Genomic DNA, 15021 nt, shown 5'->3' on the forward strand with positions numbered 1-15021 from the left:
AAAAATGTAATACAGGTCACTGTAATCGCTAAGCAGTACTCTCAGACGTCAGTGAGAATAACCATTTCATTGACTCTTGCTAACCTCAAACAAGCACTATATGACCAAGATCAGAAAGTAGGCACATGTTTGATCTTTCAGTTCAAATAAAAATGTCTAACTGTCCAAGCCTGCCTCTGCTAGGTTGTGTATTCCTCGTCTGGAGTTTTGAGTGACGGGGCTGGGGGATTCCAGGAGACAGGCTGGGTCAGCCCAGTGGTGAATAGAGAGATCCTTATCTAGATGGGAGGGAGGAGTTGCACCTGGGACCTGAATAGGGCTGGGCCTTCCCTCCACAATGCTGGCTCCACCTACTGTGGTGTGTCTGATGTCTCTGCCCTGCAGTGTGAAAGGAGAGAAGGAATCATGTCAACAAAGTGCTCCAGGGCTGTGCCTTCCCTCCACAGTGCTGGCTCCACTGCCTGTGTGGCGTCTGATGTTTCTGTCCTGCACTGTGAATGTAAAGAAGGAGTCATGTAAACAGATTGCTCCAGAACTGGTTTGGACTAGGCAGAGGCCTATCTGCCTTCAGAGAACAAAGGATTCCGGGTATAAATATTGGAGCCCAGACCCAAGAACTTTAGATCACTTCTGGGAACAAGACAAACCTTTTGCCCAGGAGAAGAACCAAGGAAGCTGTAGGAGTTTGGACTGCCCCTCTGCCAGTTTGTTGTTTGCTGGGTTGGCCTGCAGTGGTTTCTTCATTGCCGAGGAAAGGAGAAGGAACTTTCAAAGAACTTTCATCATCTTGCCGAATATTGCTCCAAGGGCTTGAACTTGTGCTTGCCTCCTGCTGAAGTCTCAGGGACAACAGACTTCACCTCCAGCTCCCCTCAGAGTTTCCTTGCTCGGAATTCTGTCTACAAAAGCCTGCGTGTCGTTGGGAGCTGGAAGCACGATGCAATGAGAAGAAGCGTGATGCAGCTGTAGTCGTCGCATCGCCGGAGAAGCGTGCCGCCGCATCTCCCCGGAAGCATGTCTTCGTCGAAGCTGCCTACTGTCGCTTCACCGGAGAAGAGTGACGCCATCGAGTCCTTCGCCAGCGCTTCGCCGGAGAAGCGTGTCGCAGGGCCAGTCACGGCTCCAAAGTACAGAGTCGTTGCAAGTCTGCCAGGGCGTGAACTCATCGTCGTCGCATCAAGGGCTCCATCTTCTCGCATCGCACCCGGAGTGTGGCATCGCATCGACGGGCCATCGCAACCCGGCCGCAGGATGAGAATCTAGGCATCACCTCCGCACCGGTAAGGATCAAAACACATCCCCTACCCTGCGCAAGCATTGAGGCGCGACGCATCATCTCCCCCGGATCAGGGAACCGATGCATCTCCCACTCTGCGTGCCTTTAGTTTGTTTTGCGTTACGCATGCAGGTACTTTGTTGAGAACTTTGTCGCATTTATCATCAACTTGAACTAAGCATCTTTTACCATCTTTAAGTCAACTTTAAGTACAGTATTGTGGATTTTTGTCATTTATGGTCTTGTGTTAAGTCTATATAAAGAATACTTATTTTTATAACACGTGTGTGGTGGCCATCTGTAGTGTTTTCACTGTATTACTGTGTATATTCACAAATGCTTAACACACTGCCTCTGAGATAAGTCTGTCTGTTCGTGCCAAGCTACCAAGGGGGTGAGTAGGGGTTATCTAGGAGTGTACTCCCCTTGTCCTGACTTAGAAGCAAGGATCCCTATTTGGTCAAAGGTGTACACCATTGCCAACTAGAGACCCCCAGTTCTAACACACTGCAAAGCACAACTGCAAATATTTAAGACAAAAAAAGCTTCTATACTTACTCTGAGGCTAGAGGTTTAGAGGTTCCTGTCAGGCAATACCTACTATCCAAATCTCACCAATTATCCTTTACCCCAAAGTTCCTCTGCATCTATGTCTGCTTTTCATCTAAGATAGTGACACGTTTTTTTGTGGGCCGCTTACAGATCTAGGCTTTCCAGAATTGACTGAACTTGTGTGGCCTGCATTGGTAAAGTTTTTTTTAGCACGAGAATGTGTACAGCCTTGTCCCCCAGAGTTTTATCAATTTGTACTGCTTTAAAAATGTTATGATGTTTTAGCTGCATGAAATGTTTTTTATATATATTATGTGGTGTATTTTCCTTTTATTGTAGGAATGTATCTTTTGTGGATGCATTTGCACCCGAATAAAGAAAGACTTTTATTTAAGACTGATGTGGGTAATACCCCCACATCAGTGCCCTTACTATGATTCTGGCCAGTGTCAGCATTCATTTATAGCAGTAGCTGTGTCCAGGAGTAATGCCTAATGTCCGCCTAGTTAAAATATGTCCTATGACTGACAAATGCATTCCATTCTATATGCAATAATAATCATGAACACTGGAACAGGTGTGCATGGAAAGCGGATCCTTTTGACTTTTGTTGTAATGATCTCTAGGGCTGATTAATGAATGCAAGAAGGAAAATGGATGATGTCTGCTGTCCGCAGAGAAGCTATAGGGAGAGCTTGCCATGATTGACCTCAGGAGAATGTATCTGTCTTGTGACACACACACACACCCATCCTTCACAATGCATTTTGAGAGCAGACCAAGGCTTAACCTACCTATTTTCTAGCACACATCAAATTGTAAATGTCTGTAAATGAACTGAGCAAATATTTCAGAATCCATTAGAATTAGGAAAACATAAAAGAAAAACATTTTTTGTAATTCTGAAGTGTGGTAGAGATTAATATTCTAATACGATCAGAAAAAACCAATACACTAGGTGATGTCACTTCCAAACATTATCTTTTGTGAGCTGTATAGTTTTATCAGTAAAACTTTATTTACAAATGTAACGATCATTTCAATGTAAAATGTGTTGCCTGTAATGGCAGTTCGCTACCACACAATGCATCATCCACTTTATGCCACTCCACTCAATGATCCTCTCCTCCATTCTGCCTTGCCACTCCACGTCACTCAACTCTAAGATACTCCACTCTACAATACTCTATCCCACTAAACTCTATCCCACTCCATCCTATGACACTCCATGACAATCCACTCTACAGCACTCTACCCTACTCTATGCCACTCTCCACCATTTCACACTACTCCAATCTACTCCACTCTATGCCACTTCACTCTGCGCCACTTTACTGTATGACAGTTTTCTCTTTGATATGCCACTCTGACATGCCACTCTATGCTGCGCCACTCAACTCTGACACAATACTCTACTCTACAACATCCCATGCTACACCACTCCATGTCACTTTACTCCACTCTACGCCACTATACTGTACACCTCTCCACTATAGGCTCCTCCACTTTACCCTACTTCACTCTCACTCACACACTCTACTCGACTCTGCTCTATGACACTCTACTAGACTCTACTCTACTCTATGCCCCTCTCCTTCACTCTACGCCCCGCCACTCTACCCCCCTCCATTCTATGCCACTTCACTCCATGTCACTCCACAGTACCTCCTCTCTATGAAACTCTACTCAATTCTACACACATCCCTCTATGCCACTTTTCTCCATGCCACTCCACTCTACAGCACTCCACTCTAGGATACTCCGCTCTACAACACTCCACTCTGGGATACACCACTCCACTTTCTGGCACTCCACTCTGGCACTCCACGTCACTCTACGCCTCTCCACTTGATGCACCTCCACTCTACAACACTTTACTTCATTCTACGAAATTCCCTCTATGCCACTTTACTCCATGCCACTTTACTCCACTGTATGATGCTCCACTCTGATACTCCACTCTACGATACTCCACTCCTCTCCACTCTACGCCCCTTTACTCTACACCCCTCCACTCTATGACAAGCTACTCCACTCTATGCCATTGCCTCTGCGCTATTCCCTCTATGCCACTTTACTCCATTCACTGATACTCAACTCTATGATGCTCCACTCTACAATATTCCACTCCTCTCTACTACTCTCACCTCTGAGCCCCTCCACTTAAGGACATTCTTCGCCACTAAACACCACCCACTCCACACTTCCCCCAGCTCCGCCCACTCCCTCTGCTGGCTCCACCCATTTCCCTTTCTGGCTCCGTCCACATCCACAATCCTCAACACATCAGAGCCTTCGCCTCACTTTTTGGGTTTCACATGATGCTGAATACTTGGCTATATGCACCACGGGGACCTAACAACTACACACCTGCCCAAGCGCCTGGATACCCTCTCAAGTGATTAGTGCACTATAACAATCAATATAACATAACATGTTCTATAGAAAACCTATGACAACAACTCAAAAGTGAACTCCAATTAAAGAATGGGTGTACACCTCAAAATCTACCTTTGGAAAAGTCATTTGAGGACTTGAGGCAACTGGACAAACTGAAGAGAATGTGCTTGTCCAGTGCTGTTTAAAAGAAAGAAAAAGATCAAGGAAGGAATACATTATAGAAGGCATGAACAAATGCAGGCAGGAAGGGGAGTAAAGGAGTGAGGAAATAAATAAGTAATGGATGAAAGATGGGGGAAATATGAAAATAATGTGAAAGGAAGAAATTAAGGGATAAAGGAAGAAAGGAAGTAAACTATGTGTGATGGAAGAATAGAAAGAAGAAAGGATTGGAGGAAGACAAGTAGAAGGAAGGGTCGAGGATAAGAGAGGGAGACATTAAAGAAGGGCTGAAGGAAGGATCAAGAAAAAAGAAAGAAAGGAAAAAATGTAGGAAGAAAGAAGATATGCACCAAAGGAGGAAGGGTGGGGAATGAATGAGGATGTAAGGATGCAAGAATGGAAAGAAGAAACAAGGCATGGCTTGAGGTGCTGAGGAGGAGAGAAATAAAAAGATGAGAAGAAAGAAAGGAGGTCATGGGAATGGATACAAGCATGAAAGGTACTGGGTCAAGGAGGGACAGAGGAAATAATGACAGAGTAATACTGCAAACAAATTGAAAGAATACAAAGATTAAAATAAGTTTCTGTGTCCTTAACACATGTATGTTTGTAAAAGGAGGCCTTGCAACCGAATAAAAAGTGCTGTTATTCAATTCAAAGGCCCTAATTTTATCCACCTCAGAAAGATGAAAGGGTGAGTGGCCACACCAAAATATAGATTTTTGGCCCTGAGATCAAACATTTCACTAAGAATTGTTACATACACCCAGACAAAAATGCACACACACCCTCCCTCTCTGTTTTGAAACTCTTTAGAAATATTGAGTATTTTACAAATTATTATAATTTATCTCACTTAGTATCCCTACCAGTCTACATTCCTTTCCTTCTCCACTGCCCCTTAAACCCTCTCATGCCCCTTTCTTTCCGTATATTTTGTTTTAACATTATATGGCAGTGTGATTGTTGGGAAACCTGAAGCTCACCCCGCCAATCTTACTGACCAAGCTATGCCCCTGGTCATGGGTACCATGAGCTACAAGTCCAAAAGGCGATGGCGTTTAAGCCAGTTGACAAATTAATGTATGCAAGGTGGAAGAATGAGACGGAAAAGAGGGGGGAAAAACAGGGGAAAAGGGGTCCACTCCAGCAAATGGGAACATTTTTTTTTTACCAATTGGTAGATATTTTGATGGTCGGTAACATTTGATGGAATCTTTCAGCTTCGGTGTGATCTAAAACTCTTTGACCTAAACCTTTTATATCAATAGAGCAGCATGCCTTCTTCACCTGTGACTTTTTCAGCACTCTGTTGTTTTAAGTTATGGTAATCTTTTGAGAAATACTCTTTTGGGACCCCAGGGGTGTGGGCTGTCAATTGTGCAGCAACTGCAGTGGCTGTGAGAGCCCCTATGAGCTACAATAATTGCTGTTTTTACTGTCCAACAACAACATTTAGGCCCAATGTTCTTTGCAAGTATTAGGGCCCATGGGAGACTTTCTATGCCACTGCCCACCCCATCTTCGTTTCTGTACCCTTTCCTCTGTACTGTAAGTTTGAGCTTGTGTGATGTACTCCCTGTCTGTACACCGGTCTCTGTACAGCACCCGGTTAATTTCTAGTTCACTTTTCACTAGATAAATACCCCACAGCCTAGTGAGATTGTAGAGTGTCGTTTTTCAGTCTCCTTTGGGTCGGACATACAGCACACTGAGTGTCAAATTCAAAGAGCACCCTCTGCCTCCACAATCAAAGGAAAGAAGAAAATGTGACTTGATCAAAAGAACTCAGCACTCACACATTCTAGAAGCCAAGACAGTGGTCCACCAATATAGTGGGATGTGAGAAATAAAAACAGACCATAAAAACACCGCATAATTCCGGGCAGTGGTGGCGTTAAATAATGTTCCCAAATTGAGAGAGGGAAGCAAAGTAAATATCCGAGAATAGAGCAGAATGAAGTTTTGTACAGAATATTTTGAGAAAACAATAGGTTGGAAATATATGTTTTAAAAGCTATTCCGATTGTACTTCTTAAGGTTTAGTGTGCCCTTATTTTTTTTCCATCAGTGAATATTATCTCATGCGCATGAGTAAATAATTTACCAAATTTGTACAGTGACCAAAGTAGTACTTTTTCTTTTTGCACCGATGGTTGCCTGCCTCTCTGGCGTAGGGAGTAAATAATGAGAGGTGAAATAGTTGAGTTGCAACCAGACACATAAATTATGAAATAAAAGCAAAATAAGCTTTCGCTTTAATATACATTCATGTAAAATGCTAAGATTCAATCATTTGTCAGATGATGGTTTTGATGATGGCATAGAAATACAAATGAAATGAAAAGATTTGTGGCCACCATAGGCAGTCGGAGGCCCTGGAACAAGCTAGATTTAGATTCCTTCAATAGTCTTCTAATGGCAAATCCTCCGGACCCTAATTTACCCCTTCGATCCTTAAATCTTGTGATGTCTAATTGGTTAGCTAGGTCTATTAACTCCTGCCTACCTTTGGTACCGAAACTCAGCTTCACTCACCACCCTCCTGCCCAATGGTTCAACAATGATCTAAAGACCATGAAATCCAAGTGCAAGCACTTGGAAAGAAGATGGCGTAAATTCTTTACCCCCAGTTGTAAGTCCGATTACAAGGCCGCCCTTAATATGTACCACCTGGCCTGTAAGGCGGCAAAAGCCTCCTTTGTTTCGAACACCATTATCAACTCACTGAACCGTCCGCGTGCATTATTCTCTATGATTAAGAAGCTGGTAGGATCTAGCAACTCACCTTTGCCACCCGCCCTTGACGAAACTCAGTGTAACAATATTGCAAATTTCTTTATCACTAAGGTTGAGACTATATACAGCACATTAACGATCTCCTCTCCCGTTAACACCGAGAGTCTCCTGTCTGGTACGACCTGCGAGAGCCACCTTCCCCTAACAGCTAAGATCTCTACATGGTCTGCTTTTGACGACAGGTCTTTCTTTGACTGCCTAGCTAGGGTAAAATCCGGCTCTCCTCGAGACCCCTTACCTGTTAACATCCTGTAACAGCTTTCGCCAGATGCCCTTGGAGTTCTTAAAGAACTTCTAAACTCTTCTTTACGAGAGTCTTTTGTTCCTCTGGACTGGAAGCGTGCTATGGTGGTCCCCTTGCTAAAAAAGTCCGGAGCCGATCCCACGATTCTGTCAAATTTTCGCCCAATTTCATTTCTACGTGCGCGTTCCAAAATTTTGGAAAAACATGTGAATCGTCAACTCACAGCCCACGTGGAAAGTTTGGGCTTTTTACATCCTTCCCAATCAGGATTTAGAACCCATTTTTCTACAGAGACCACCTTGTTGCGGGTATCTGAGAAATTGCGCTCCTGCCTTGACCGGGGGGAGACTACGACGCTCATTCTACTCGATTTGAGTGCCGCATTCGACACAGTGTCACATACCATCCTCTTAAAGTCTCTCCAGTCGGCAGGAGTAGAAGGCCCCGCTCTAACTTGGTTGGCCTCTTTTCTCAGCGACTGTACGTTTCAGGTTTTCTCTTCCAATTCCTCATCTACTATCCGGTCATCTGCGTACGGAGTTCCCCGGGGTCCACTTTGAGCCCTTTAATCTTCAACATCTATGTGAGACCCCTTGCAACCATTGTGGAGGATGCAGGTTTATCCCTATACTCGTACGCCGATGACACTCAAATTATCTTATCTTTGTCCTCCACTAAAGAAGCTTCTATGTCTTCTCTTCAGCTTGGCCTGGGTCGGGTATCGGAGTGGATGCGTTCCAATCTTTTGAAATTAAACTGAGAAAAGACCGAGGTTGTTATTTTAGGCAAACATAAGCATCTCTGGGGTCCCCAACATTGGCCCTAGGAAATGGGTCCCCTTCCCAACCAGTTACCCAAGTTCGTAATCTTGGGTTTATCATTGATAACAATCTTTCAATACGGCAACAGGTGGTTAGCGTTGCCGCCACCTGTTTAACCATCTTTAGGTGGTTGCGGAAGATCATCTGGATGCTCCCTGACTCCACTAAAAGAACGGTAGTCCAGGCACTTGTCACCTCTCGCTTGAACTACGGTAACGTTCTTTACTTGGGCGGAAGTCAGGAGGTGTTGAAGAAGCTCCAGGTGGTTCAGAATTCCGCAGCCCGCCTCCTAAGTACCGTCCCCAGAAAAATATTCATCTCCCTTCCTTCGGGACCTGCATTGGCTCCGCTTTGACAGCCGTATCAAATTTAAGACCCTGTGCTATGTTTTTAAAATCAAACAAGGGACCGCTCCTGCCTACCTTCAGGAACTTATCCATCCATAAATCCCTTCCCGGTCTTTACGTTCCTCCACTCAAGGCGATTATGTAACACCCAGTTTTAAACTAACCAGAATGGTGGCCGCTCCTTTTCATGTCTTGGGCCTAGACTCTGGAATTCCCTCCCAAGTTCTATGAAACACGAATCTTCTTACCTCAGGTTTCGCCGAGATCTCAAGACCTGGCTTTTCTCTCGATGATTAGCTCTCCGTTTACTCAGTCTGCAGTAGTGGACATGCCTGCGCCGGGAAACCCTGTCAAGGGTAGCTGTGCGCATTACAAATTTAATTTAATAATAATAATAAATAAACCGTGAATGTACCTCTCCATCTTGGTTGATTCTGCCTTTTATAATGACCTGGTACATACTTTCCTCTACACCCCGTCCTCTAATTTTACACATATTTCATGCACCACTCTATTTCCCCAGCACCTTTCTGCATCCACTAGCTGAGCGCCCAACAGAATGATGCTTCAATGTTTTTAGATGGCAAATGCCTTCCTAAAGAAAGTAATCAGTATGGTTAAAAAAATTAAGTGCATTTCTAGGCCAAAAGATAACATCAGCGAACAGAGTGCTTGTCTTCCATACAATATATTCAGTTACCTGTTGCTGCAAGTTCCTTTTCCCTCTGCTCGGTATGATGACTTTATTTCAGGTCAAGGAAAGGTGAGCCTGCGCCTGTGTTCACAAGGCAGAGACTACACCGATGACGACAGCTTTGCATCATTTTATGGCTTTAAAAAGCTATCAGGTGTCCGAGAGCACATGCATTTGCAAGCAATTTCGAATGGAGGAAGAAGCATTACTGGTTATGAACCAGAAAAACACATCCAATCACTATGTGCCTTCATAATGAAGCTGCGCTGTGATTGGAGAGACTATGGATCCTTCCACCTTCGCGCTGCCTGTCATTTCCTGATTGTGCACGTGTCTACAGTTTGATTTGCACCGAGGCAGGCCTCCCATCCAATTCTGAAGCCACTCTCCTCATTACTACAATAAAAAACTTTAAATGGGCTTCTAGATTGGCTGGGACACGTAATTCAAGCACTCCATCTAAGAAAAGGGGGCTGCTTTCTCTCTTTCCTCTGGCTTCTCCTAGACAGTGCAGCTGGGAGACCTCAAAGTGTGCAGAGAAAATGGTCAATCCGTCTTGCGCTGCTTCACAGTTTAATCAACAGCAGCAACAGCCTTTTCACTCATGATGACTAGGAGTAGAACAGGGAATGTGCACCACAGGCAAGAAATAATTACTGAGCCCACCGCCGAGGGTTGAAAAATTCTATAGACCCGGCCCTGGGAAATAAGGGCTGGTGCTAAGCACCAGACAGCACCGGCACAAATTAAGCACTGCACTCTACTCAGCAACAGTCAACGACACTCCATTGTGCTACTCTACACCACTTTGAGACCCTCCACTCTATGACAAGCTACTCCACTCTATGCCATACCACTTTACGCCACTCCACGCAATCCCCTCTGTGGCACTCCATGCCATGCTGCTCCACTCCAGTCTATGACACTCTACTCTGACACACCACTCTACTGCAATCTACACTACTCTAGACCACTCCACTCTGTCATATTACGCCACACCACACAACTCTAATGCACTCTACGATACTCTACTTCACGTTACAGCACTCTTCTTCACTCTATGCCACTGCACTCTATGACCCTCACTATATGCCCCTCTATGCCATTCTATGCCACTCCACTCTGACACTCTATGCTACTCCACCCTACCCTACCCCACTCCACACTACACCACTACACTCTGACACTTTACTCCACTATACGCTATGTCACTTTACAGCACTTCACTCTATGATAATCCACTCTGCCTCTCCACTCTGTACCACTCCACTCTAACGCTCTACTCCCCTCCCCTCTACACCCCTCCACTCTATACCCCTCCACTCTATGCCCCTCCACTTTATCCCCCTCCACTCTATGCCGCTCCACTCTATGCCGCGCCACTTTAGGCCCCTCTACTTTAGGCCCCTCCACTCTAGGGCCCTCCACTTTAGGCCCCTCCACTCTAGGCCCCTCCACTCTAGGCCCCTCCACTCTACACCACTCCACTCAAGGCACTTCGCTTGAAGATGCAATTCCCTCTACATTACTCCATGCCACTTTGCTCCACTCCGACACTCCACTCTACTCAACTCTGTGCCACTCCATAACACACTACTCAACTCTACTCCACTCCACTGTATGCCACTTTATGCCACTTCACTCTACTACACTCTATGCCCTCCACTCTACGACCCTCAATGCTACACTTTACTCCACTCTGTCATGTCACAATACAAAACTTTGCATTACTCCACTCGACTCTATCACGCTTTACTGAAATCTATTTGAATCTACAACACTCCACTCTACAACACTGCACGCTACACCACTCTGCTCAACTCACTCTAAGCCACTTTACTCCACTCTGCGCCTCTCCCCTCCACTCTATTCTTCACTGTACACCACTCCACTGTACGCCACTCCACTCAGACACTCTACTCCATGCTCCATGACTCCACTCTGACACTCTACACCCCACCACTCATCACCACTCCACTCTATGCCACCCTGCTCCACTACACTCCATGACACTCCACTTTGAAACCGCAAACCACTCTATGGGACTCCACGAAAACTCTACTCCATGACCCTGCACGAAACTCCACTCCATGACACTCCGCTCCCCTCTACAACACTCTACTCCACACTTTGCCACTCCACTCTATGACACTCCACTCCACACCACTCTCATCTATGCCATTAACTTTCAGCCATGCTGAACAGCAGCCATGTTGGTGTACAACATGGCTAAAGCCAATAGCTCTTGCATAGGTGAGACCTATTAGCTTAGCTAATGCATGTTTGATGTTATTTTTCACTGCACTATCCTTTTTAAAAAAAAAAAGAAATATTACACTCAAGTCCAAACCTGAATTTAAGATGGCCACAATTTGCAGATCTAAATAGCCTGACTTCTTGATTGCCTCCCAACGTAACTCCAGATCAGTAACAAAAGCCATACACTCGCAAGACTTTGGCCATTCATCTTGGGATCAGGATGTACAATCTCCTACCAAAGCCAGGGCTTTAAGTGGGCCGGATCCTACTGGTGCTGAGACAGGTCCCTATTGAGCGCACCTTTTTGGCTCTCACCATCAGAGTGAAAAAAAATCTTAACTCTGCAGCAGTACCACCCTTCTCTGCCTTTGATGTAATTTCAAAAAGACTTGTTAAAGAACTTTAATAGTCTAATCATTTCAGAACTGAAGCATTTTCATTATTATATACAACAAAGTCATAGCTGTTGGTTATTTGTCTTATGCATCTAACACAAATTGTCAAAGCCAATAGTCCTGGTTTGTTGTAGGTGTAATGTTATTCTATACCTGGATTCAATGATAGAAGCAGCCAAATACCAGTTGCGCAGCACACTAGGCTAAGCACAGATTTTTTTTACGGTGTTGTTAAGCCACGCCCATAATTAGATCGGTCACACCCCGTTGAGAGACCCCATTGTTTTTTATCCCACTTAAAGCCCTGACCAAAGCTATTTGTTGCTGCTGCCAAAGGCTACTTCTAAATGGCTTTCTGTTACTCTGCTGTTAGGCCGCTGCTAATTTTTATTGTGCCACTGCCAGGCAACTGCATCCTGATGACGGACCGCTCCTCTTGTTCAGTTCACCCACTGGTTCCTTCTCGTCCTGCTGCTGGGCTACTACTGACAAGCACAGGCAAAACAAATAGGTCTGACTTATAACCGAAAATGTAAGGCTTACTTATCAGTTTTGCCAATGCTTGTTTAGATTCTAAGTATAATTAATTTTATTTTTTCAATGTCTTGCATGCAATTTGTAATCCATGCACGGTTATGTTTTTCAATGAAGGAATGTAAACGTGCCTCATAATTTAAGGACTCCAGCTGCTTTTCTCTTCGCTCCTGAACAAAAATAAATGTTATGAAATCTGACATCCATCTCAAGGTATTATTTGCAAAGTAGGAAACGTGGGTCCATGTATTTCCTTGTTTATTTTGTAGAGCACAGACAAGGCCCCTGAGGGAACACTCAGTTAATTAACCTTCCTTCAACTCCTAATTTGGAGACGATCACTCAGAGTGGAAGCCTGGAATTCAGGGGGCATATATTGTAATTTCTATGGCACATAGCTGGCACTGGGGTGCCCTCAAGCGCCGTGCTCTTGGGGAGGAGCTTGCTTCTCACATGTGATGTTTATCTCTTTTTGCAAGAGAATAGGTAACAAATAGGCAAAGAAAATAAGAGCAAGGTTCAATAGCGAGAGTCCAACTATTAAATGGTCATGAAGCAGACTTCCCTTGCACCCCTTCAAAGGTGATACTATCACCTTTGAAGAAAAATGCAATGCTTGTATGGCCGTGAGTTTTTAAATCAAGTTGATGAGCCCTTCAGAAATTTGCAGACGAACATATGACATAAACAAGTAATTCAAACCCTTCAGGGCTGAATCCAGTTCCTGTTAGATGAAGAGCAATGATTGAATGCATATAGACAATAAATTCACCTTCCATATACAGAGATAATCCCTCATAAAAGAGGCCAAGAACTGAATGGGCATTACAAGTGATTTCTTCTTTTACCTCTTGAGTGTGAATGAGCACTGGGGCTTGTTTCCCAGGCATTAATGTCTTCTGAAAAGGTTCTAAGGGCGAATGCTCGTTAAGGCTAAACTAGGGTTATTGGTTATTATTACTGTATGAGGAGTTTGAGCGGTTGGATAGGCATGGAGGCTGAGCTGATTAGCAGGACGAAGTTGAACAACCGTTCTGAAGCAATGTTATTTATTCCAGGCGACTGTAGACGGACCCAATGGCATTACATCACCGTCTTAAACTTTGGGAGAAGATTCTGCTGGGGATCTTCTGCTTTCCGCTGCTTCCATTCTACCTCTGTTATCTCTGTGAGTATTGGCAAAGTAAACTCATGTGCATCAAGTTCTACTATTCATTCATTTTATGTTTTTTATGAAGCGATATTTACGTTTGGAATTATTACTCGGATTCATGGAATGGTGGTAGATTCGCATCAGTATGTGGTACGTGGAAGTGTCTGATTCCAACGCGCACTCGTACTACATAGGTACACAAAGGACTGGGGCTGATGCTAGAGAGGCACCTGGCATTGTAGTGTTTAGGTCAATAGACTGGGATCAGGATAAAGACATTTTTGAAAACGTAGGGGCATATTACCAACAACTAGCGATAATTATCGCTGAGTTGGCTTAGCGGAAATATTTCTATCGCCGCCCTTCACCTGTTTTTATCGCTGAGATACCTTGCTATTAGCAAGGTTTATCTCAGGAGCGATAAAAAACAGGCGAAATGCGTGAATATCGCGGTCAATACAGCGATATTGAGGCATTACCGTGACAATGCTCTTAGCCATGTTATCCACCTCTCATTGGATAACATGGCTAAGAACTGGTCAGGGCAGGCGTTAGCTTTTGGAGATATTCGCGCTTAGCACGAATATTTCCAAAACTACGCCTGTGTTGATCATAGGCGATAGCGATTGCAGCGACTGTTTTCAGTCGCTGACATTTTGGCACGCCCACTTTGCATGTCATTAGCGATAATTATCGCTGACATGCAAAGCGGGCCGCAAAATGCCCGCTATCGCCTACAAGCTGTCGCTAACTGGTGTTAGCGACAGCTTGGTAATAGGGCGATAAAATTATCGCCTCTTTAGCGGGAAAAAGTCCCGCTAAAGCGGCCATAATGGACCTTGGTAATATGCCCCCCAGTTTTTGTAGAATGGTGATCGTGTACAAGACTAGAGGTTATTGACAGCTGATTTCAGGGGCTTGGAGAAAGGAGAACAGTGGGCCAAAATATATATATTTTTGGAAGGCGGTTTGTTGTCTGTGATTGCTTTTAGAAATTAATATGTTTCTCATTTAGACACAACCAGTTGGTGAGCATCCATCTTTAGATGGCATTCAAACATTTGTTTAATGTCTCCAAGATTCCAGCCACAGTTGTGCACAAAATGTACTCTCCTACCGGAAGGGTTTTCTCGTGCATGATCCCCGACGAGTATGTGTTTAGTATCATAGTTCAACCTCCCACTAGTGTTTGAATCACAGACTGCTACGTTTCAACAAAGTATGAACAGGAAGGGAGACAAGCAAGAGAATAAACTAAGATGCTCTGCACAGAACCTGCAAGTGCCAGAAAGAGCTTCTAACTAAAGTTTGATGGATAATACATTTTTTATAAGCTTGTACAGGTGTGCTTGGAAATGTTTTTTCATGTAACAGTAGTACCTGAA

The 15021-nt window shown here is 44.3% G+C and overlaps 1 protein-coding gene across 2 annotated transcripts in view; it reads left to right on the top strand.

The window, feature by feature from the left end:
• The window catches only part of LOC144791150 (kyphoscoliosis peptidase-like), a 539687-nt gene that overhangs the window by 96877 nt on the left and 427789 nt on the right, over positions 1–15021 (top strand). For both annotated transcript variants that reach the window (XM_078665805.1, XM_078665806.1), the window contains exon 2: positions 13542–13651. In XM_078665805.1, the coding sequence (XP_078521931.1) occupies positions 13561–13651 (91 nt within the window). In that variant the 5' untranslated portion in view covers positions 13542–13560. The remainder of the gene's footprint in view (positions 1–13541; positions 13652–15021) is intronic.

Source organism: Lissotriton helveticus, chromosome 11, assembly GCF_964261635.1.
Source record: "Lissotriton helveticus chromosome 11, aLisHel1.1, whole genome shotgun sequence".
Taxonomy (NCBI): Eukaryota; Metazoa; Chordata; class Amphibia; order Caudata; family Salamandridae; genus Lissotriton; species Lissotriton helveticus.